At 43.7% G+C, this 24,863-nt stretch overlaps 1 protein-coding gene and 1 pseudogene across 3 annotated transcripts in view; both read right to left on the bottom strand.

Moving 5' to 3' along the window:
* LOC120060857 lies at positions 1-21,221 on the bottom strand (annotated as a pseudogene).
* The window catches only part of LOC120060916 (myc-associated zinc finger protein-like), an 11,453-nt gene continuing 6,106 nt past the window's right edge, over positions 19,517-24,863 (bottom strand). For 2 of the 3 annotated variants that reach the window (XM_039010348.1, XM_039010346.1), the window contains exons 5-7: positions 24,653-24,725; positions 23,474-23,645; positions 19,517-21,831 (exon numbers count right to left, since the gene is read on the bottom strand). In XM_039010348.1, the coding sequence (XP_038866276.1) occupies positions 21,485-21,831; positions 23,474-23,645; positions 24,653-24,725 (592 nt within the window). In that variant the 3' untranslated portion in view covers positions 19,517-21,484. The remainder of the gene's footprint in view (positions 21,832-23,473; positions 23,646-24,652; positions 24,726-24,863) is intronic. The other variant, XM_039010347.1, reaches the window with a different exon arrangement.

The raw sequence follows: 24,863 nt of genomic DNA on the forward strand, positions 1-24,863 counted from the left end.
CTAGTTAAGAAGTTTTGTCCTCAATGCTATCACGCCAGATGTCTCTTGTTTTGCCTATATCAATGTTGTAGATGGATGTCTTGCAGAAGTTCTTCTGTAGAAGTTGACAAGAGCATCATCATATGTCAAGTTAAAGACAAAGTGGGCTTTGAACAGTAGTTAATCAAACGCACGCAGACTACTAGTTGCCTGGCAGGGAACAAGCCTCTTGTCCACCACGATGTTGTCAATCTGGCTCTGTCTTCTTCCAACGGCAAGGAGGTACGGCTGTCGACCATCATGATGTTCTTCAATGCTGCAGCATGACTGCAACACACAAAGGGTCTTTCTAAGTCACTCTCCACATGTTAAGACAATGAAGAAACAACCCAAAAAATAAATTACACAACAATTACTGTATCATCTTACCTTATGAAAGTGCACTAGTCTGCCCACAGCATCACTGGCACTGATCTTGGATCTCTTCCCTCCTGCTGGTGGTGGGATGAGATGAAGCAGCAGCAGGGAGGACATATCCTTGTCTTAGTATGAGGGCAAGAAAAGGCAAACACCCCAAATCACAAAAAACAATATTGCTGAGTTTGAAACATTGCACTACCCACGAGAGAATCCACTTACTGGTTTCGCAGTCATTCTCCGGTGGTTTTTCTGCAGACTTCAGGAGGCGACGCAAAACGGTGGTCGTAGTCAGGGATTTTGCCAGTTTGATGACTTTCGGCTTCAATATTGTGTCCCACTTTTCAAGGAGCTTAGAGGATGTTTCATCGTCGAACATCGGCAAAAAGTCCTGATTCACCTAAAACAAAGTGGATCAACTGAACTTCATGACCAACACAAAATCATGTTCTCAATCAGACAAATAGCCTGTAGTTCTGATTCCAAGACACACTACATCACTCACCGATCCTTTCATGTCCAGAAACCTGGAAAAGACTGTGAGGACATCTGCGCTTCTGTCGGGACTATAAACTAGCTCCTGGCGATCCTGGAACACCTCCTTCATCTTCTGATATATGTGTTTTTCATTGGCCGAGTGGACAAGGAATGATATGGCCTCCTTGCATGCATCACCAACAAGCTGCTGGTCCAGGTCAGTCTTCCTCCTATGGGTCGGGCCTCCCGACTGGGGTGAAATACTCTTCTTGATGAGTCTTCCTTGATACCGTCTTCAGGCGATAATTCAGATATCCTTTGCCTGTGTCAGGATCATAGAAGGGTTCCTTAGATGTGGGAAAAGGTGACCAACATGGTAGTCAAATGGTTATTCTTTTTAGACTTGATTCTATGACTGTTTGTTGTCCCGTTCAGTCCACAGAACAAGTGCCAAAATATTAAAGCAAGCAAGCTCTACCAGCACTTACATAGCCTTTGGGGGGAAAAGGATCTCTCAACGAAGGAAAGAGGGTCACAATTCCAAGTGCCTAACGTTCTCTCTGTTGACGAGTTGGAAGCCTCCTGCTCAAAAACTAAAGCATACACACGCCAAATATGTTTCTACAGTCTCATAATGATGCCAAATAAAATCAATGTATAGTTTGATTGTTTTGATCCATTGTTTGTGGCCAGATTGGCTAATGAGAAGCTTACCCATGCATCTATTTCATGTGGCTGACTAAAATGGCAATCATCTCTCTCCTGGTTCTGTGGTCCAATGTTTTGGTTCTCTGGTACTCTTCTAATACGTCTTGCACACCAGGTCTACTAGTCAGGCATCTCGGATCATCTGTTAAGACAAGAGAAAGGTTTAACAATTTAGGGTTGGTTTATGCTGTCGGAATCTCCATAAAGAGCAAACACAGAAATGGGATTATCAACATCCAATATCAGTTATACCTCTTTTGCTACTGCGGAGTCGATGGCCTCATCTCCTAAAGTTGTGTTGGCCTTTTCAGATGGTCTTTCTGGAGATTTCAGGTCTAAATCACTTGACGAGAGGGATAACTAGGTGTCGAACAGCCTGCAGGAGAAAAGTCTGAGCAGAAACAATGGATCAAAGCAATCAATCTATACATTCATGTTATTTTATATCATTATGTGGGACTAGAAAGATACCTTAATCAGGATCTTTGATTGTGAGGCACAGGTCTGGATTGGCCTCAATCAGGTCCAGCAGGACATCCTCTTCCACCTCCGTTTGGGAATCATCAAAAATGTGTATTTGTGCTGCAGACAAAAAAAGAGAGACTAATCAGAACACAGGGAGATACGCCACCTAGGGGGAAACAGAATGGGTCTGACACAAATCAAGCCCAAGGGTTCAATAAAGAAAACACATCAGACAGTTCATATATTCACCTTGATCTCCATAAGAGATGAACCTCTTGCATTTTTGGTATTGGACCTTCACCCAACATGTTACACTGCACTCCTGCAAAACGCAATTACACACAGTGTCATGTTGAAGTTAAATTTGGTTGCAAACATTTTATGGTGTAGCTGTACATTACACAAAATGCCCCTTTATACCCTCTCCCCTTTGTCTTCCCTGCAGTGGATCAACCATTTGTTCCAAATTCCACTTTAATGATGTAAAAGGTGTATGCCTGCCTGCGGATCTGGAGCTTGGCAAGGCAATATTCCAGTGAAATCAATCAATCAACCTATCTAGCTAGCTATATAACTAGCTACAAACAGTTACCACAACCACTCAAATCTATAGGAAAGAAATTGGGCAATACATTTCAAGCCGTACTGGCTTGAACACAATGTCTGATCTGTGATCAACAACAAGCACACACCATAGACATGCTAATCTAAACGACCGAGGACAACCCTATCACGTCTGGCCACGTGCCCTAGCTAGCTAACGTTAGAGCTCAGTTACAAGATGTTGAGGTCGGTATTGTAGCTAGCTATATAGCTATCTATCTAACAATTTTTGACCAGACAAATATATGCGTTTTGAAGAATAAATTTGTAGATATTAGCCATGTTGTTAATGTCACTTCCTGGCTAGCTACATGCTGCACCAAAGAAGGCTCAAATTGATCACACTAGGTCACACCCCAATTAATACCATGCATCTGCTGCACCACTAATGTTAGTTGGCCTTGTGAACTCAACACGTACATGGTTGAAATCACCTAACGGTAAAGCCTAACTCTGATTCTTTAGGATTTTCATTCATTTCCTCAAATTGAATAGTTTGCTAATTTTAGCGAACAAATGAAGCTGAGACAAAGTTCCTGCTAACATTTAGCTTGATAGCTAATTAATCTAGCGCTAACTAACCACGTTAGATAGCGAGCAAACTTCTAAATCTAAACTTTGCAGATGTAGCTATATCTACAAATAAAGATCTCGACCATTCACATAGCCGGCATAACACGTTTGGCCACCAGCTAAATATACACTAGCGTTCAAAAGTTTGGGGTCACTTAGAAATGTCCTTGTTTTTGAAAGAAAAGCACATTTTTTGTCCATTAAAATAACATCAAATTGATCAGAAATACAGTGTAGACACTGTTAATGTTGTAAATGACTATTGTCGCTGGAAATGGCAGATTTTTTATGGAATAGCTGCATCGGCGTACAGAGGCCCATTATAAGCAACCATCACTCCTGTATTCCAATGGCACGTTGTGTTAGCTAATCCATGTGTATCATTTTAAAAGGATAATTGATCGTTTGAAAACCCTTTTGCAATTATGTTAGCACAGCTGAAAACTGTTGTCCTCATTAAAGAAGCAATAAAACTGGCCTTCTTTAGACTACTTGAGTATCTGGAGCATCAGCATTTGTAGGTTCAATTACAGGTTCAAAATGGCCAGAAACAAAGAACTTTCTTCTGAAACTCGTCAGTCTATTCTTCTCCTGAGAAATGAAGGCTATTTCATGCAAGAAACTGCCAAGAAACTGAAGACCTCATACAACGGTGTGTACTACTCCCTTCACAGAACAGTACAAATTGGCTTTAACCAGAATAGAGAAGAGGAGTGGGAGGCCCCAGTGCACAACTGAGCAAGAGGACAAGTACATTAGAGTGTCTAGTTTGAGAAACAGATGCCTCACAAGTCCTCAACTGGCAGCTTCATTAAATAGTACCCGCAAAACACCAGTCTTAACGTCAACAGTGAAGAGGCGACTCCGGGATGCTGGCCTTCTAGGCAGAGTTCCTCTGTCCAGTATCTGTGCTCTTTTGCCCTTCTTAGTCTTTTCTTTTTATTGGCCAGTCTGAGATATGGCATTTTCTTTGCAACTCTGCCTGGAAGGCCAGCATCCCCGAGTCACCTCTTCACTCTTCACCCTTGCACCATCGGCAATTAGATGAAAAAATACGTTTCCAGTTAAAACCGAAAGCTCAATCAACACTGCTCAGTGCTTCTTAACCTCTGTACAGTAACTCTCACCTGGGAGTTATATTAGTACAGAGGGTGTAAAAACAACTTTAAAATCAACACCTCTTAACACAAAAAAATGTAATACCAAGAAAATGAACACTTGTCTGGCCAATTTGCTGTGTATAGCATAAGGCATCACAGAGTTAAGCATTGTTATATAACTTTTATATTATCTGCATACTTTTTGTTTATTTCAAAATGTAAAGCTAAGAATAGGTATCCTTTTGCCCTTTTCCTTAACAAATGGTTTTAACCGAACACACCAAGCCCTTCCCAGACACGGCGGTATTTAAGGAGTGCATGGTGACAATATTGGATTTGGCTATACCGACAAATCTATGGATAGCATAATTGCATCTGCCAAACAGGCTTACCTCTTATTTATTTTTAAATAGGAGGAAATAGGCACCAACAAAGCCCTCTTGTTGTTTGTGAAGTCTAATTAAAATGAAGACAACTGTTGAAATGAATTACTGTCAGCACCATTTGCTGTCCAGCTCTGTTTGATTATGCCGCAGCCACTCGAAAGCTGTCTGCCCGCTTGCCTTTTCTTTCTCCTGCACTCTCTCTCATTAATGAGTTAATGATTGAAAAAGTGTCTGTCTTTGTAAAACATTTGGTCTCCAGTCTATGGGAAACAGAAAAAACACATAGGGAACTACTCTTTCTACCGTAGGTTACATAATTGATGTTAAATTAATTTAATGGCGTGTTGGTGGAGCTCTGCAGCGCTGTGTCTCTTCAACAGCGCCCTGGAGAGGTGCTGGGAATCCTCCCAGAAAACCTTAACTTTTCGTGTGTCAGAATAGTAGAGAGAATGATTTATTTCAGCTTTTATTTCTTTCATCACATTCCCAGTGGGTCAGAAGTTTACATACACTCAATTAACATTTGGTAGCATAGCCTTTAAATTGTTTAACTTAGGTCAAACGTTTCAGGTAGCCTTCCACAAGCTTCCCACAATAAGTTGGGTGAATTTGGGCCTACTCTTCCTGACAGAGCTGGTGTAACTGAGTCAGGTTTGTAGGCCTCCTTGCTCGCACACACTTTTTCAGTTCTGCCCTCACATTTTCTATAGGATTCAGGTCAGGGCTTTGTGATGGCCACTCCAATACCTTGACTTTGTGGTCCTTAAGCCATTTTGCCACAACTTTGGAAGTATGCTTGTCCATTGTCCATTTGGAAGACTCATTTGCGACCAATCTTTAACTTCCTGACTGATGTCTTGAGATGTTGCTACAATATATCCACATAATTTTCCATCCTCATGATGCCATATATTTTGTGAAGTGCACCAGTCCCTCCTGCAGCAAAGCACCCACACAACATGATGCTGCCACCCCTGTGCTTCACGGTTGGGATGGTGTTCTTCGGCTTGCAAGCATCCCCCTTTTTCCTCCAAACATAATGATGGTCATTATGGCCAAACAGTTCTATTTTTCTTTCATCAGACCAGAGGACATTTCTCCAAAAAGTGCAATCTTTGTCCCCATGTGCAGTTGCAAACCAAAGTCTGGCTTTTTTATGGCGGTTTTGGAGCAGTGGCTTCTTCCTTGCTGAGCGGTCTTTCAGGTTATGTCAATATAGGACTCGTTTTACTGTGGATATAGATACTTTTGTACCTGTTTCCTGCAAAATCTTCACAATGTCCTTTGCTGTTGTTCTGGGATTGATTTGCACTTTTTGTACCAAATTACATTCATCTCTAGGAGACAGAACGCGTCACCATCCTGAGCGGTATGACAGCTGCGTGGTCCCGTGTTTATACTTGCGTACTATTGTTTATACAGATGAACGTGGTACCTTCAGGCGTTTGGAAATTGCTCCCAAGGATGAACCAGACTTGCGGAGGTCTACAATTTTTTTTCTGAGGTCTTGACTGATTTCTTTTGATTTTCCCACGATGTCAAGCAAAGAGGCATTGAGTTTGAAGGTAGGCCTTGAAATACATCCACAGGTACACCTCCAATTGACTCAAATGATGTCAATTAGCCTATCAGAAGCTTCTAAAGCCATGACATCATTTTCTAGAATTTTCCAAGCTGTTTAAAGGTACAGTCAACTTAGTGTATGTAAACTTCTGACCCACTGGAATTGTGATACAGTGAATTAAGTGAAATAATCTGTCTAAACAATTGTTGGAAAAATTACTTGTGACATGCACAAAGTAGATGTCCTAACCGACTTGCCAAAACTATAGTTTGTTAACAAGAAATGTGTGGAGTGGTTGAAAAATGAGTTTTAATGACTCCAACCTAAGTGTATGTAAACTTGAGCTGTATGTGCAATTGTACATAGGGGGCCTGTGTTTGAGACAGAATGTTTGCATACGGGTGTTGCAGATTCTAGCAGGACAGATATCAGTGTGTTCTATGGAGTCCCAAATACTAAGGCTGTAAGGGAATTGGGAGAGAGGAATGGAATGTGACTGGGCAGGAGATCTGTGTGGCTCAAAAATGTAAGAAATGGGTAATAGAGTCTCTGGGGAACGATACCACTCCTCTGTGTATAGTAATACCAGGGGATAGCTCGTAGGAGAGGAAGGACAGCAAATTGTGCACAATATAGAGACTACTATGAAGACAAGTTCAACGTCACACACATCATGGTGGGAGTAGCAGAGATAGTGTTGACATTTCAGACACTATTGGCAACTTTCAGTGAGAAGTTCATCAAAGAACATACAACTCTTGAAAGACTAGCTACAGATTCCTGTGTACAGGAGGCCAGCTCACTGGAAGGGAAGTTCAATGTAATAATAACATCACATCTCCTGCAGAGTGGGATTTAAGAAACATGTGACTCAGAGTTTTGTAAGGTTGGATACTCTTCCAACGCCACTAATCTCTCCCTCTGTAACGATCGTCTGTTGAAGAAGGAGTGGACCAAAGCGCAGCGTGGTAAGTGTTCGTTATTTATTAATAAAACTGAACACGAAATAACAAAACAATAAAGAGAACGAACGAAACCGAAACAGTTCTGTCAGGTGCAGAAACACAAAACAGAAAACAACTACCCACAAAGCATCGGTGGGGAAAAGCTACCTAAGTATGGTTCTCAATCAGAGACAACGATAGACAGCTGCCTCTGATTGAGAACAACACCCGGCCAAAACCAAAGAAATACAAAACATAGAAAATGAACATAGAATGCCCACCCAAATCATACCCTGACCAAACCAAAATAGACATATAAAAAGATCTCTACGGTCAGGGCGTGACACCCTCATTCCTAACCGCCAGAAGATTGGGCCTGAGTGATGGTAAAAGGAAAGTGTTAGAAGGTGGCTGCCTATCAACCGTTGGGGCCCAAAGCTTACACTGTAACGAGGGTGTTCATAAAGGGCTGGGGTGTAGATCGGCCTTGGGATGAGAGATGTATCTAACCTGAGCACAGAGAAGTATTATCCACAGATACCGACTGTAGCAGAACATAGGATGTCATTGGAAATGTTGGTGGCTAGAAAACCGGGTATGAGTTGGGAGACAGGTAGGGAATATCTGAACGATTCAGTCCTAAATCTATCAGTGAACCACAAAGGCAACAGGAGATCAGGAGCAGGAGACAGATTCAATGCAATAGCTATTCTAAAGGCAGTCGCTGTAGGGACAGTAACTGAAGGAGCTGTAGGGACAGTAACTGAAGGAGCTGTAGGGACAGTAACTGAAGGAGCTGTAGGGACAGTAACTGAAGGAGCTGTAGGGACAGTAACTGAAGGAGCTGTAGGGACAGTAACAGAAGGAGCTGTAGGGAGAGTAACTGAAGGAGCTGTAGGGACTAACTGAAGGAGCTGTAGGGATGTTACGATCGTCGAAGGGAGAGAGATTGGACCAAGGCGCAGCGCGTGAAAAATACATATTTTTATTATAAGAAGGAAAAACGAAACAAAACAACAAACAGACGACCGTGAAGCTATAAATATAGATAGTGCTGACACAAACACTACACATAGACAAAGACAATTACCCACAAAAACCTAGTGCCTATGGCTGCCTTAAATATGGCTCCCAGTCAGAGACAATTAATGACATCTGTCTCTGATTGAGAACCCTTCAGGCAACCATAGACACAGCTAGACTTCTATACTAAACATAAACCCAACTACTCTAATAAACCCCCTAACCTTACAACCACCCTAGACACTACAAAAACACATACATTCACCATGTCACACCCTGACCTAACTAAAATAATAAATGAAAACAAAGATAACTAAGGCCAGGGTGTGACAAGGGACAGTAACAGAAGGAGCTGTAGGGACAGTAACTGAAGGAGATTTAGGGACAGTAACTGAAGGAGCTGTAGGGACAGTAACAGAAGGAGCTGTAGGGACAGTAACTGAAGGAGCTGTAGGGACAGTAACAGAAGGAGCTGTAGGGACAGTAACAGAAGGAGCTGTAGGGACAGTAACAGAAGGAGCTGTAGGGACAGTAACAGAAGGAGCTGTAGGGACAGTAACTGAAGGAGCTGTAGGGACAGTAACAGAAGGAGCTGTAGGGACAGTAACTGAAGGAGCTGTAGGGACAGTAACTGAAGGAGCTGTAGGGACAGTAACAGAAGGAGCTGTAGGGACAGTAACAGAAGGAGCTGTAGGGACAGTAACAGAAGGAGCTGTAGGGACAGTAACTGAAGGAGCTGTAGGGACAGCAACTGAAGGAGCTGTAGGGACAGTAACAGAAGGAGCTGTAGGGACAGTAACAGAAGGAGCTGTAGGGACAGTAACTGAAGGAGCTGTAGGGACAGTAACAGAAGGAGCTGTAGGGACAGTAACAGAAGGAGCTGTAGGGACAGTAACAGAAGGAGCTGTAGGGACAGTAACAGAAGGAGCTGTAGGGACAGTAACTGAAGGAGCTGTAGGGACAGTAACTGAAGGAGCTGTAGGGACAGTAACAGAAGGAGCTGTAGGGACAGTAACAGAAGGAGCTGTAGGGACAGTAACAGAAGGAGCTGTAGGGACAGTAACTGAAGGAGCTGTAGGGACAGCAACTGAAGGAGCAGTAGGGACAGTAACTGAAGGAGCAGTAGGGACAGTAACAGAAGAAGCAGTAGGGACAGTAACTGAAGGAGCAGTAGGGACAGTAACTGAAGGAGCAGTAGGGACAGTAACTGAAGGAGCTGTAGGGACAGTAACAGAAGAAGCAGTAGGGACAGTAACTGAAGGAGCAGTAGGGACAGTAACTGAAGGAGCAGTAGGGACAGTAACAGAAGAAGCAGTAGTTGTTGTGAAGGATGCTATAGTAACAGCATGGAACTGGACTACGGTGCAAATGAGGGGGATTTTGAAGTATGCATCATGGGCAATGTTACTGGTATCAGAGGTTACATTGTCAGCATTGTGGGGATATCACCTTCTGAGGGCATTGATGTTGAAATGTATATACAGCGCTAATTTGCCTCAAGATGAGGTAAAGTTGATTAAGGTTACCACACGGGTATATCGGGTGGCCCTGGAGGATGAAAGACGGGGGCCGAAGTAATTATCTGGCATGGGAACACCTTTTTGTAACCTGTGACTAACGGGGGAAGACTGGGTGAAAGCATGAGTTTTTTTTAGGGCCTTCATTTTTGTGGAACCCAGCAGAAAAGTATCCCAAAGGTACAGTCAGGCTAAGAGAGTGGGAATCGTCATGTTATCAAACTTCGGTTTTTCTTTGCATATATAATTTTGTATAGCTTCACACATTATTAATACTTCCTGTGTTTTGCGTTTCCTTTTGCTTTTCAAGTCTTGGGCTATCACTCTCTTAGGAACCCGAAGGAGGAAATGGAGAAAGTAAAAAGCTCCAGCTGAAATGGAGGAAGTCAAAAAGTTCCAGCTGAAATGTCATTATCAGTTGTAAGAGTGTGCATAGTGTGGTTATACAGCAGAGGCCATATATCTCTGAGGTGTAAATATTCAAATCAACTGTTAATGTTAATCATGTTTTATTTTTTCTTCCATTTATAAGTAATTTCCAAGTTAATATAATTTAAAATAGCATGGAGTTACTGTTAAACGGGAGATTTGTTGGATTCTAACTTCTAACTTGAAATATCCTTATTCATGTTACCATGTTATAACTGAGTGTATGGAAATCTACTGAGTGAGAAAAGGGGTGTAGAAAGTTTACATTCTGTCAGAACATGTTATTGTTAAATCTCATGTATCCTATGGAGAGGAGAAGGGCAGCCGTCTGGGTTCTGTCGCTGATAAGGTAGAACAGCCGTGAGTTAGGGAGCAGTGAAGAATGTGGGCCGAGGTCAGGTCAGATGAATTGAGAAAGGAACAGTCGCCACTTGAGTTCCTGCCTAGCAACAGAGATGTATTGGCTGTCCAGATGTGCAAGGAGGAGCCTCCGCCAAGAAAGAGGGTTTTGTCACGACTTCCGCAGAAGTCGGTCCCTCTCTTTGTTCGGGCGGCGTTCTGCGGTCGACGTCACCGGTCTTCTAGCCTTCATTCCCCAATTACATGTTCATGTATTTAACCCTCTGTTTCCCCCATGTTTTTTTGTGTGTGATTGTTTCTATGTTCATGTCGGTTTATGATGGCTGTTTTTTTTGACGGGTGCTGTTTTCACCCGTGCGTAATATTTACCGTTTGTATTTGGTCAAGTGTATTTGTTACCTTGTGCCTTGATTAATGAGTAAAGTACGTTGCTCACTCATTTTGCTCTCCTGCGCCTGACTTCATGCACCAGCTACACTCACCACCTGACAGGTTTACATATATGTGCTTGTGTAAACATGTCTTTGTCTTTTCAGACGTTTTACCCAGTGGGTGAATAAACTTGGTTTGAGCTTTGACTAGTTGTCCGTTAGTTTTTTACTCTGTTTGTCACACCCTACAGTATATTGAAACTAATATCACACAACAATAATAATCATCATAATAATCATATTAATAATAATATATGTGGCTTAAAGACAATATTAAATCGAGAATAGTCTGGTGTGTGACGATATTATCAATTGTCGAATAGAGAATGAAGAGACTAATGACCTGTGCAGCGTACATTGACAGCTTGCATTGACAAATAGCACTTCTTCCATTTCATGCTAGAGGCCCATGCAGGCCAGTTGTTTTGATTGCTATACCCTATCAGAAATAGCAGATTCCAACGTTTCTAATGAACCTATCTTTGCCAAACAACTGTACAAATTGTGCGGATGGTCTCTGTTTCTAAATATTACATTTTCCTAGAATTTCTCATGTCAGTAGGCTGACAATCAGCAATAGCCATTTGGGATTTTCCATTATATTCTTACTGTAAAATATGTCTGTTGACTGGGGTAGGGCCTGTGATGTCTACTTAATGAACAAGTTCATTTCATTGGCATGGAGCATCCATAGCCTTGATTACTAAGCACAGATATTCTGTTGTTTTGAAATAAATAGCCTTGTATCATGTTTTTTTATGACCTTCCTAAACAAAATATTAATGGATTTATTTGTGACTGTGTAAATGAACATCTGAAAGGCAGAGAGCGTCAATGTCTCAAAATAAATGTAAATGTTTAATAAGTCTCCAGGAGAGGACTGGCCACCGCTCAGAGCCTGGATCCTCTTTATGTTTCTTCCTAGGTTCTGGCCTTTCTAGGGATATTTTCCAAGCCACCGTGCTTCTACATCTGCATTGCTTGCTGTTTGGGGTTTTAGGCTGAGTTTCTGTATAGCGCTCTGTGACATCTGCTGATGTAAAAAGGGCTTTATGAATAAATGTGATTTGATAATTAGGCAATCACCAATTGTGAATAAATAACAGGAAGGGCCATTCTATTGTATTCATCTATTCTAATTATAATCTCACAACGGTGTACATCATATCAGTCCACCGAATCCAAGCAATTTTATTAGTCTACTCTAGGCCTACTTGGAGTGGGCTACACAGTGAGAGCTTGCATAATTTACAATGGCAAGACCAAGATGAATGGGTGCACATGCTGCATTAGCGTTGCTACAAGATGTGAATGAAAACGACTCAGATGGAAGAAATGGGTCATGACATATCTGATGATGATTATTCTGATTCGTGGTTTTTCATATGCATGGGAAGGATCCATATCGGGCAGCAGGTAAGCGAGTGTCGTATAATGGTTTGGATCGGATGGCACGGCTGTACTAGGTGAAAGGAGGAACTCGCCGCTGTCCTGTTACTGTGTTCTACAAAGTGCTTGACTTGGCTGCTATCAACACACGTGTTGTTTAAACAGTGCATGAACAACACCCTTCTGCATGAGCAGAAGAGACTTCATCGTGAGTCTGGCACATGGGCTACGAGAGAAACATATGAGAGCCAAAGCAGCAGCAAAGATTCAATGCGAGCCATTGAGCGCGCCAAATTGCGCACAGCTCCCAGGGAGGGGAAGCTGCAAGGCGGGCAGATGCACTCGGAACAGAACCCAGACACCTGTTTTTGCTGCAAGCGATTTGTTTTGTGGGAGGTGTTGCAATCAAGTGTAAGTGCCGAAGATCTGTGGTGAATGTTAGGGGTAACAGCTAAATGAGATCCAGTTGTTGAAGACACACCCTACACACCCTACACCCTATTTACCCTATTCACAAGAACGCTTGGAGCCTATACTGATATTTAGACTACTGATATTTTCTGTTATTTTCTCCCTTCACTGTGTGTGTGTCATGCGGTTTGGGTATTTTCATATGTTTTGTCGTTATAAAAATAAGCTTTTACAGTGTGTTTCAATGTACTATGCCTTTTGTTTCATGAACTCAGCAACAAAAGAAACGTCCTCTCACTGTCAACTGCGTTTACTTTCAGCAAACTTAACATGTGTAAATATTTGTATGAACATAACACGATTCAACAACTGAGACATAAACTGAACAAGTTCCACAGACATGTGTCTAACAGAAATGGAATAATGTGTCCCTGAACAAAAGGGGGGTCAAAATCAAAAGTAACAGTCAGTATCTGGTGTGGGCTGCATCAGGTACTGCAGTGCATCTCCTCTTCATGGACTGCACCAGATTTGCCAGTTCTTGCTGTCAGATGTTACCCCACTCTTCCACCAAGGCACCTACAAGTTCCTGGACATTTCTGGGGGAATGGCCCTAGCCCTCACCCTCCAATCGAACAGGTCCCAGACGTGCTCAGTCCGATGATGCTGTGACACACCGCCCCAGACCATGACGGACCCTCCACCTCCAAATCAATCCCGCTCCAGAGTACAGGCCTCGGTGTAACGCTCATTCATTCGACGATGAAAGCGAATCCGACCATTACCCCTGGTGAGACAAAACCGTGATTCGTCAGTGAAGAGCACTTTTTTGCCAGTCCTGTCTGGTCCAGCGACGGTGTGTTTGTGCCCATAGGCGACGATGTTGGCGGTGATGTCTGGTGAGGACCTGCCTTAAAACAGGCCTACAAGCCCTCAGTCCAGCCTATCTCAGCCTATTGCGGACAGTCTGAGCACTGATGGAGAGATTGTGTGTTCCTGGTGTCACTCGGGCAGTTGTTGTTGCCATCCTGTACCTGTCCTGCAGGTGTGATGTTCGGATGTAGCAATCCTGTGCAGGTGTTGTTACACGTGGTCTGCCACTGCGAGGGCGATCAGCTGTCCATCCTGTCTCCCTGTAGCGCTGTTTTAGGCATCTCACAGTACGGACATTGCAATTTATTGCCCTGGCCCCATCTGCAGTCCTCATGCCTTCTTGCAGCATGCCTAAGGCATGTTCACGCAGATGAGCAGGGACCCCGGGAATCTTTCTTTTGGTGTTTTTCAGAGTCAGTAAAAAGGCGTCTTTAGTGTCCTAAGTTTTCATAACTGCAATTTCTGAGGCTGGTAACTCTAAGGAACTTATCCTCTGCAGCAGAGGTAACTTTGAAGAAACTTCACCAAATCAATGCAAACTGGTATTGTTCCTGAAGATTTGAAAATTGCCAAAGTTATCCCCCTCTATAAATCTGGGGATCCCAGATCTTTTACACATTATCACCTAATATCTGTACAAACACGTTTCACTAAAATCCTAGAAAAATTGGTGTATAAGAGAATGTTGAAACATTTAAATCAACACTTTATTCTATATGAGCACCAATATGGTTTTCGTAAAAACTACTCCACAGATATGTCTCTTTTGCAACTTGTGGATAAAATCTTTACAGCCCTGAACAACAACGAATACGCACTTGGCATTTTTTTGATTTATCAAAAGCGTTTGATCATGAAATATTATTGATTGAATTGCATTATTACGGTTTTCATGATTATACATATAATTGGCTATAACTTTATGTTTGTGATAGAGAACAATTTGTTTATACAAACATCTGTGCCCTTACCAGGTGTCACGATCGTCTTTGGGTGAGAGATTGGACCAAGGCGCAGCGTGTGGAAAGTACATCTTCTTTTATTCAGAAGAGGGAAAAAACACGAAACGAACACTATACAACTAAACAAACAAAATAACAAACTGACGACCGTGAAGCTATAATAACAAAATGGTGCTGACACTGACCATTACACACTGACATAGACAATTACCCACAAAACAGCTAAAGCCTATGGTTGCCTTAAATATGGCTCCCAATCAGAGACAACAATAACCAGCTGTCTCTAATTGAGACCCAATTCAGGCAACCATAGACTTTCCTAGACACCTACACTGAACACTACACCATCTACTCTACTAAACCCCCTAAACCATACAACACCCTAGACAATACAAAAACACACAAACTTCCCCATGTCACACCCTGACCTAACTAAAATAATAATGAAAACAAAGATAACTAAGGCCAGGGTGTGACATAACCCCCCCTTAAGGTGCGAACTCCGGGCGCACCAGTATAAAGTCTAGGGGAGGGTCTGGGTGGGCGTCTGTCCACGGTGGCGGCTCTGGCACTGGTCGTGGTCCCCACCCCACCATAGTCACTACCCGCTTTCTTAACCCCACTGGAATAAGGGGCAGCACCGGACTAAGTGGCAGCACCGGACTAAGGGGCAGCACCGTACTAAGGGGCAGTACCGGACTAAGGGGCAGCACCAGGATAAGGGGCAGCACCAGGATAAGGGGCAGCACCAGGATAAGGGGCAGCACCAGGATAAGGGGCAGCACCAGGATAAGGGGCAGCACCAGGATAAGGGGCACCACCAGGATAAGGGGCAGCTCCGGACTGAGGGACGGCAGCTCCGGACTGAGGGACAGCACCGGACTGAAGGGCAGCACCGGACTGAATGGCGGATCCTGGCTGGCTGGCTCTTGCGGATCCTGGCTGGCTGGCGGATCCTGGCTGGACGGCTCTGGCGGATCCTGGCTGGACGGCTCATGGCTGGCTGACGGATCTGGCTGCTCATGGCTGGCTGACGGATCTGGCTGCTCATGGCTGGCTGACGGATCTGGCTGCTCATGGCTGGCTGACGGATCTGGCTGCTCATGGCTGGCTGACGGATCTGGCTGCTCATGGCTGGCTGACGGATCTGGCTGCTCATGGCTGGCTGACGGATCTGGACGCTCATGGCTGGCTGACGGCTCTGGACGCTCATGGCTGGCTGACGGCTCTGGACGCTCATGGCTGGCTGACGGCTCTGGACGCTCATGGCTGGCTGACGGCTCTGGCAGATCCTGTCTGGTTGGCGGCTCTGGCAGATCCTGTCTGGTTGGCGGCTCTGGCAGATCCTGTCTGGTTGGCGGCTCTGGCAGATCCTGTCTGGTTGGCGGCTCTGGCAGATCCTGACTGACGAATGGCTCTAGCGGCTCCTGACTGACTAACGGCTCTGACGGCTCGGGACAGACGGGCGGCTCTAATGGCTCGGGACAGACGGATGGCTCAGACGGCGCTGGGGAGACGGATGGCTCAGATGGCGCTGGGGAGACGGATGGCTCAGATGGCGCTGGGGAGACGGATGGCTCAGATGGCGCTGGGGAGACGGATGGCTCAGATGGCGCTGGGGAGACGGATGGCTCAGATGGCGCTGGGCAGACGGATGGCTCTGGCCGGATGAGGCGCACTGTAGGCCTGGTGCGTGGTGCCGGAACTGGAGGCACCGGGCTAAGGACACGCACCTTCAGGCTAGTGCGGGGAGAAGGAACAGGGCATATTGGACCCTGGGGACGCACATTAGGCCTAGTGCGTGGTGCCGGCACTGGTGGTACCGGGCTGGGGACACGCATCTCAGGGCTAGTGCGGGGAGCAGCAACAGGATGCACAGGACTCTGGAGACGCACAGGAGGCTTGGTGCGTGGTGCCGGAATTGGTGGTACCGGGCTGGAGACACGCACCATAGGACGAGTGCGTGGAGGAGGAACAGGGCTCTGGAGACACACTGGAAGCCTGTTACGTGGTGTAGGCACTGGTGGAACTGGACTGGGGCGGGGAGGTGGCGCCGGAAATACCGGACCGTGCAGGCGTACTGGTTCCCTTGAACACCGAGCCTGCCCAACCTTACCTGGTTGAATGCTCCCCGTCGCCCGACCAGTGCGGGGAGGTGGAATAACCCGCACCGGGCTATGTAGGCGAACCGGGGACACCATGCGTAAGGCTGGTGCCATGTATGCCGGCCCGAGGAGACGCACTGGAGACCAGACGCGTTGAGCCGGCATCATGGCACCTGGCTCAATGCCCAATCTAGCCCTACCAGTGCGGGGAGGTGGAATAACCCGCACCGGGCTATGAACACGTACAGGAGACACCGTGCGCTCTACTGCGTAACACGGTGTTCGCCCGTACTCCCGCACTCCACGGTTAGCCTGTGAAGTGGGCGCAGGTCTCCTACCTGCCCTCGGCCCACTACCTCTAAGCCCCCCCCCAAGAAATTTTTGGGGCTGACTCACAGGCTTCCTACCGCGTCGTCGTGCTGCCTCCATTCGCCGGTATCCCTCCTCGCACTGCGCCAGAGAATCCCAGGCGGGCTCCGGCACTCGCCCTGGGTCGATCGCCCACCTGTCGATCTCCTCCCACGTTGTGTAGTCCAGATTACGCTCCCATTGCCATTCCTCCTTGCGCTGCTCCTGTTGCCGCTTTTCACGCTGCTTGATCCTGGATTGGTGGGTAATTCTGTCACGATCGTCTTTGGGTGAGAGATTGGACCAAGGCGCAGCGTGTGGAAAGTACATCTTCTTTTATTCAGAAGAGGGAAAAAACACGAAACGAACACTATACAACTAAACAAACAAAATGACGACCGTGAAGCTATAATAACAAAATGGTGCTGACACTGACCATTACACACTGACATAGACAATTACCCACAAAACAGCTAAAGCCTATGGTTGCCTTAAATATGGCTCCCAATCAGAGACAACAATAACCAGCTGTCTCTAATTGAGACCCAATTCAGGCAACCATAGACTTTCCTAGACACCTACACTGAACACTACACCATCTACTCTACTAAACCCCCTAAACCATACAACACCATAGACAATACAAAAACACACAAACTTCCCCATGTCACACCCTGACCTAACTAAAATAATAATGAAAACAAAGATAACTAAGGCCAGGGTGTGACACCAGGGCCAAGCTATCCTGCCACAGTTTTCGATAATTGAACATTTTTTATTCCTAATTTTTATCAATGACCTTGCTGCTGTGTATTCTACCATACTTGCCATTCTCTTTGCTGATTACACCAATTTGATTTTATCACACAATAATTTGTATTCACTAATTAATGAAGCCAACTCAGGCATGGCCAAATTATCTGAATGGTTCCAGATAAACAATTATCTTTAAATGTTAACAAATGTAACTTTATTGTATTCATTAGTAATAAAAATACGTATTGTTAATAAAAAGAAAACAAAAGAGCCATAATCTTAATTGGTGGTAATGAAATGGAACATCCAGTAGATTCCTCTGAGTTCTAACTAATGAAAAGTTATCCTGGAAACATCATACTTCATTTGTCTGCAGGATAGTGATGAAATCTGTTGGTATCATCAGAAAGTTTAATGGTTTGGTTCATCGAGCTTGCTTCCTAACTCTATACTAAAGCTGAATTTACCCATATCTCATTCACTGTAATGTTGTCTGGGCCAGTATATACTGTATGCCTCCTACCTACACAAATTACTCATCATACAAAAGAAATTAGCAAGACTAGCCACCTCTAATTACCTGGCTACATCTGCATCTTTCTTTAAGAAACTCAATATCTTGTCTAATGACGACATTAATGTGCGCCAATTATGTACTTTCATCAGTTTACTTAAACCCTTCAATGGATTTTGCCACGTTAATTCTGAAATCCAACTATATAACACAAGACACTGCGATAACATTCACAATCCCCACTCTCGCACCTCACATAGTAAATTCTCTATCAGATTTACAGGTATCATATTCTGGAATTCTTATCTTCATAATGCCAAAACATCATCATCCCTCAATAACTTCAAGCGAAGACTGAGGGTCAGCCTGATGAACCAAACTACCCAGTAATCTTTTCCATATAGCCTATCTCTCTCAAACTCACATGCACACATACAGTTGAAGTCGGAAGTTTACATAAACCTTAGCCAAATACATTTAAACTCAGTTTTTCACAATTCCTGACATTTAATCCTAGTAAAAATTCCCTGTTTTAGGTCAGTTAGGATCACTTTATTTTAAATTCCCACAAAACGTTGGGTGAATTTTGGCCCATTCCTCCTGACAGAGCTGGTGTAACTGAGTCAGGTTTTTAGGCCTCCTTGCTCGCACACGCTTTTTTAGTTCTGCCCACAAATTTTCTATCGGATTCAGGTCAGGGCTTTGTGATGGCCACTCCAATACCTTGACTTTGTCCTTAAGCCATTTTGCCACAACTTTGGAAGTATGCTTGGGGTCATTGTCCATTTGGAAGACCCATTTGCGACCAAGCTTTAACTGTTTTAACAAACCTTTTTTATTTTTGTACTTATGTATTGTATTTTCTTTGTGGTGTTTTTTTTGTACAAGCCCTTGGGTTTCCAACCACACCTGCACACCTTTATAAAAACGTTAAAAAAAAAAAAATCTGTATTGTTGTCTATCACTTGTTTCCTTTGGTGCAAATAAAAAAACGCTCATCTCACACTTAATATATTTCCCTAGTCAGAGATACCAGCATACAAATGTTGTTACCAGTTGCATGCCACCGCCTACCATTCTCATTACACCTTCTCATTGACAAAAAATCCTTACACTTTCTATCTCAAGCATGTGTGTGACACACACAAACACCAAATAAACAATGGACACCCCTCACACTCATCTGTTTAGTCGTTTCACTTTTAATAGTAAAAATTACAAAATAACATTCTCTACTTCATCTACAAAATAATAACTTAATATTCATGATCGTGGTAAGCGTCAAAAATGGTTTGGCTCCAACAACTGTTCGTAGACATGCATATTGTTGAAATATAAAAATATAAATACATCCCATTAATGTCCTTAATAAATCCATGACTAAGATTTTAAATAGTTCAGAATAAAATAATTAAAACGCAGTTGAGTACAATAAGGCATTAAGATGTATCGCAAGAGCTGTACAGGTTCATAGAATATAGTTTAAAAATATAATTTGTTTTGCTTAATGCGGGAACCCTAAAATAACTTTGATTAAATCACTACTTTTCTCAACAGGAAGAACAAGTCTCAAAATTAAACATTCTACTTTTTTTTTTCTTCTCTCAAGCTAACATGCCAACACTAAACAGATGAAATGAAGCACTTCAGTACAAAAGCAGGACTTGTTGAAAGCATACTAGGGGTGGGGCATAGAACACTAGTAGTACCTGGATATACTTATCTCAACCTGACCGTTGACCTTTAAAGCCCTTCCATGACATCACACCTTAACCACTGAAAAAGTCTTAACAACCAAAATGATCGGAGGAAAAGAGATCCTTCTCAGATTCATAATATGAGTTGTGATCAGAACACTGTGCACTATACATGGTGGTGTCTAGAATTCAAATGAATGAGTTTTAATACGGTAAACTCGTACAAGGAACAAAACAAAGGAGACTATAGCAATGACAGTTACAAACAAAGAAAATGGCAGACATGGGTACAATTCATTTGACTGAATCAATGGCCACTCGACCTGTAGTGTAAGGGGAACCGCTGCTAACGTTCTTGTAGCATGATCACTTTTTACTTTTAGGAAAAGTAAAGTTGTCTTAGTTTCACTTTCATGCAAATTGTGTTTTAGGTGCAAGTGAACTGTGTCATGAGCCTGGCTGTACAGTAGCAGTCATGAGCATCTCCATTGTGTATTAAAAATGTGGCCATCCCAGAGAGGAGGACGCAGAGCAAATACCTGTCTGAACCTTCGGCGAAATTAAAACGTCAACATTTGTAAGGTGCTTGATACTCCTTAACTCAACTTTGCCAATGTTTTTTTTTCTCTCTACTGTACCTGAAACAAATAGATAAAGTACACTGTTCATAATCACCATTACAGTATGGGCTAACCTCCAGATACAGTGTTGGCCCTATTTAAAACAGACTACATCCATATACTCTATGATAACACAATTTATAGTGTCTACTCCTCTCCATTTCTGGAAGGTAGCAGCCCCTGACTTATGTGCTATTCTCCCCCTCAACCTTTCATTCTCTTTCAGAATATCCTCTTACACGCACCCTTTTATAATATAATTTCCCTGTTACTCTTTTATATCATCCCCCAACTTCTTACTACAAGCCTTTCTTTTGAAGGCTCGGGAAAAGAGAGCGACAAAATGGAGGCAAAAGGAAAGTGTTTCTGACATACAGTTACAAAAGATGGTACATTACTAGCAGAGGGGAGTAGTTGCTGGGCCCGTGGGAGACAAAGGGTGGAAGGAGGGAGGGAGAGGGATAGAGTAGATGCACACAAGACCACAGTGTCATAGGAGTCCTGAAAGTGCAAGAAAGTTCAGCCACGTTGGGGACACTCACTTTCGTATTTGTCGTTATCTAGCGTCATCGAATCAGCAGCGTACAGGACATATGTCCCCCCTCCTCTCGCCACATTCTCCTAACTGTTCTCGCATACTTTCTCTCTGCCTCTTTCTCTCCCCTTAGCCAGCCCGCTCTGTCCCTTTCGACCTTTTCCACTAGCTATGGGATTTCGAGTAGCTACATTCTTTACTGTGGCTCTCCCCTAAGCAAGCTCCCTTTGTCCTCCTAACCTCTCACTATAGGACTTAGGGACTCAAGGGGCTGTGGTTCAGATGAGGCTCCACTCTGCTAACTGTGGGACTGAGGCTGGATGCTGGAGCAATCCGACACTAGCAGGTCCACCACCGTGTTGCCGCTGACGTAGAAGTTTGGGGCGGACACCATGTTGCCAAGGGACACGGAGGAGCTGGATGCCCCACTAGAGGTGACAGGGCCAGGAGATCCCCCTTGGCCCCCTGTGCTGTGGGTGCCCATGTGGCCCTGCAGCTGGGTGGGGGTCTTGCAGTGCACCCCGCACAGCTGGCACACAAGGACACCGCCGGAGCTCGTGCCGCCGAAGACGCCAGCGCTCTCCTTCCACTCCTGGCCATGGTGCTTCTGGGCGTGGACGCGCAGGTAGGTCAGAGTGGTGAAGCCTGGAGGAGACGCAGAGAGTTAGCAGTTAGTATCATTTCAAGGCTTTACAAGTAATGCTTTATAGCGCGGGTCCCCAAAAGGCAGGTGATTTTATTTGGCACTCCCAAGTTTTCTGAGCAAAAAAATAAACATTGTTGGACTAAGACTGTAAAAACAACAGCAATTCTGCTCCAAGTGATTTTGATTTTAGAAATCTGTTCCAAATTATTCCCACGCATGATAAAGATATACAGTACAGTCAAAGGTTTGGACACACCTACTCATTCAAGGGTTTTTCTTTATTTTTTACTATTTTCTACATTGTAGAATAATATTGAAGACATCAAAACTATGAAATAACACATATGGAATCATGTAGTAACCAAAAAAGTGTTAAATAAATCAAAATATATTTTAGATTCTTCAAAGTAGCCACCCTTTGCCTTAATGACAGCTTTGCACACTTTTGGCATTCTCTCAACCAGCTTCACCTGTAATGCTTTTCCAACAGTCTTGAAGGAGTTCCCACATATGCCGAGCACATGTTGACTGCTTTTCCTTCACTCTGCGGTCCAACTCATCCCAACCCATCTCAATTGGGTTGAGGTTAGGTGATTGTGGATGCCAGGTCATCTGATGCAGCACTGCATCACTCTCCTTGGTAAAAATAGCCCTTACACAGCCTGGAGGTGTGTTGGGTCACTGTCCAGTTGAAAAACAAATGATAGTCCCACTAAACGCAAACTAGATGGGATGGCGTATCGCTGAAGAATGCTGTGGTAGCCATGCTGGTTAAGTGTGCCTTGAATTCTAAATAAATCACTGACAGTGTCACCAGCAAAGCACCCCCACACCATCACACCTCCTCCTCCATGCTTCACAGTGGGAAACACACAAGCAGAGATCATCGGTTCACCTACTCTGCGTCTCACAAAGACACGGCAGTTGGAAAATCTCCAAATCTCATGACTCGTCAGACCAAAGGACAGATTTCCACCGGTCTAATGTCCATTGCTCGAGTTTCTTGGCCCAAGCATGTCATTTCTTCTTATTGGTGTCCTTAAGTAATGGTTTCTTTGCAGCAATTTGACCATGAAGGCCTGATTCACACAGTCTCCTCTGAACAGTTGATGTTGAGATGTGTCTGTTATTTGAACTCTGTGAAGCATTTATTTGGGCTGCAATGTCTGAGGCTGGTAATTCTAATGAACTTATCCTCTGCAGCAGAGGTAACTCTGGGTCTTCCTTTCCTGTTGTGGTCCTTATGAGAGTCAGTTTCATCATAGTGCTTGATGTTAATTGTGACTGCACTTGAAGAAACTTTCAAAGTTCTTGAAATGTTCCAGATTGACTGACCTTCATGTCTTAATTTTATCTTTGCTTGTTTGACCTGTAATTGCCATAATATGGCCTTGGTCTTTTACCAAATGGAGCCATCTTCTGTATACCACCCCTACTTTGTCACAACACAACTGATTGGCTCAAAGGCATTATGAAGGAAAGAAATTCCCAAAATTAACTTAAGACACACCTGTTCATTTAAACGCATTCCAGGTGACTACCTCATGAGGCTGGTTGAGAGAATGCCAAGAGTGTGCAAAACTGTCATCATCAACTTTTCGTGAACCCATCAAACAATCTGGGGTGTTGACAGACACTCACTGCGGTTACAGAGATGGCAGGCGTGGTGCTGCGATTGGTTGTGCACCCTCATGTGATCGGTGATGTAGGCAGCAGACAGGAGCTTGCCGCATATATGGCACGGGACCTTCTCCTCGTGGCGGATCATATGGGCACGTAGCCGGTCCCTCGTGGCGAAGCTGGATTCGCATGTCTAAACACATCGAGAGTTATGAGGTTATCATTAAAGATACAGAGAAAGCAGTAGTTTAACCCTCTAGAGTTCAAGCTCTGTCTCAGCCGGTTTTTATTACATTTTTTATTTTAAGACCGCTTAATGTATCCAAGAAATGTATAAAAACATTATTGGATTAATTTGGCATTACTGCTATTAGCATTGAATAACAGATAGTCCTCACAAAAAATCTAAAGGAAGTTTGTTCTGAAGTGTCTCTCCTATATCTGAGAGATAAGGAAGTTTTTATTTTTAGACATGTATTTAACCCCTTATTTTAGGCACTAAACTATCTCAATATATACAGTGCATTAAGAAAGTATTCAGACCCCTCCACTTTTCCCACATTTTGTTACGTTACAGCCTTATTCTAAAATGTATACAATAAAAAAAAAATCATCATCAATCTATACACAATACCCCATAATGACGGAGAACACCACCACGTTCGTGAGAGTCATCTTTCAACAGATTGGTCTTAATACTTTGTAGGCCAAACCAGTTGGACGCTACAGCCGTTTTTATGAGAACAGCCATTTTCGGGATGTCTCATGGTCTGACAAACACCGCTCTAGCTCTGCCACCACCGCAGATGCAGAAGGGCGATATCAGCGGATGCACAGCCCATGCAAAAAAAAATCTTTAGCTTAAACAGATGGATTTTGATGGGGATTTTTGTATTATGATAATTAGATTTCCGCGTGGGAAGCGGAAATTGTAGACTCAGGGTTAATTGGGTTTGGGATCAATTCCATTTCAATTCAGTCAATTAAGGAAGTAAACTCAAATTCCAACTCCAAAGAAAATTAGAATTTCAGTTCACTTCCTGAATTGACTGAATTGAAATGGAATTGATCCCAACCCCAATTTTATTACAATGGATAATTATGGTACAAAGGATTTAAGGTACAGAGAAGCAAATTCATGGTTAACAATGACTGTATTGAGATTTGAGAGGTGTAAAAAATATATAAAGTAGCACAAACATCAAGTACCGGACACTTGAAGGGTCGTTCAGAAGAGTGGACTTGTCTGACGTGACTGTTGAGATGGTCAGGCCTGAAAGAAGTAAGACAGGAAGGGTTGAGATCACAATACCTTGTTATACACTTTCTCCAGCTGAAAATGTGAACTTCCAAACTCAAACTTTGTCAGATGTCTTTTGAGATAAGTTCAAGTTCCAGGGCGTGTGTTGTG

Source organism: Salvelinus namaycush, chromosome 16 (assembly GCF_016432855.1).
Source record: "Salvelinus namaycush isolate Seneca chromosome 16, SaNama_1.0, whole genome shotgun sequence".
In the NCBI taxonomy this organism is placed as follows: domain Eukaryota; kingdom Metazoa; phylum Chordata; class Actinopteri; order Salmoniformes; family Salmonidae; genus Salvelinus; species Salvelinus namaycush.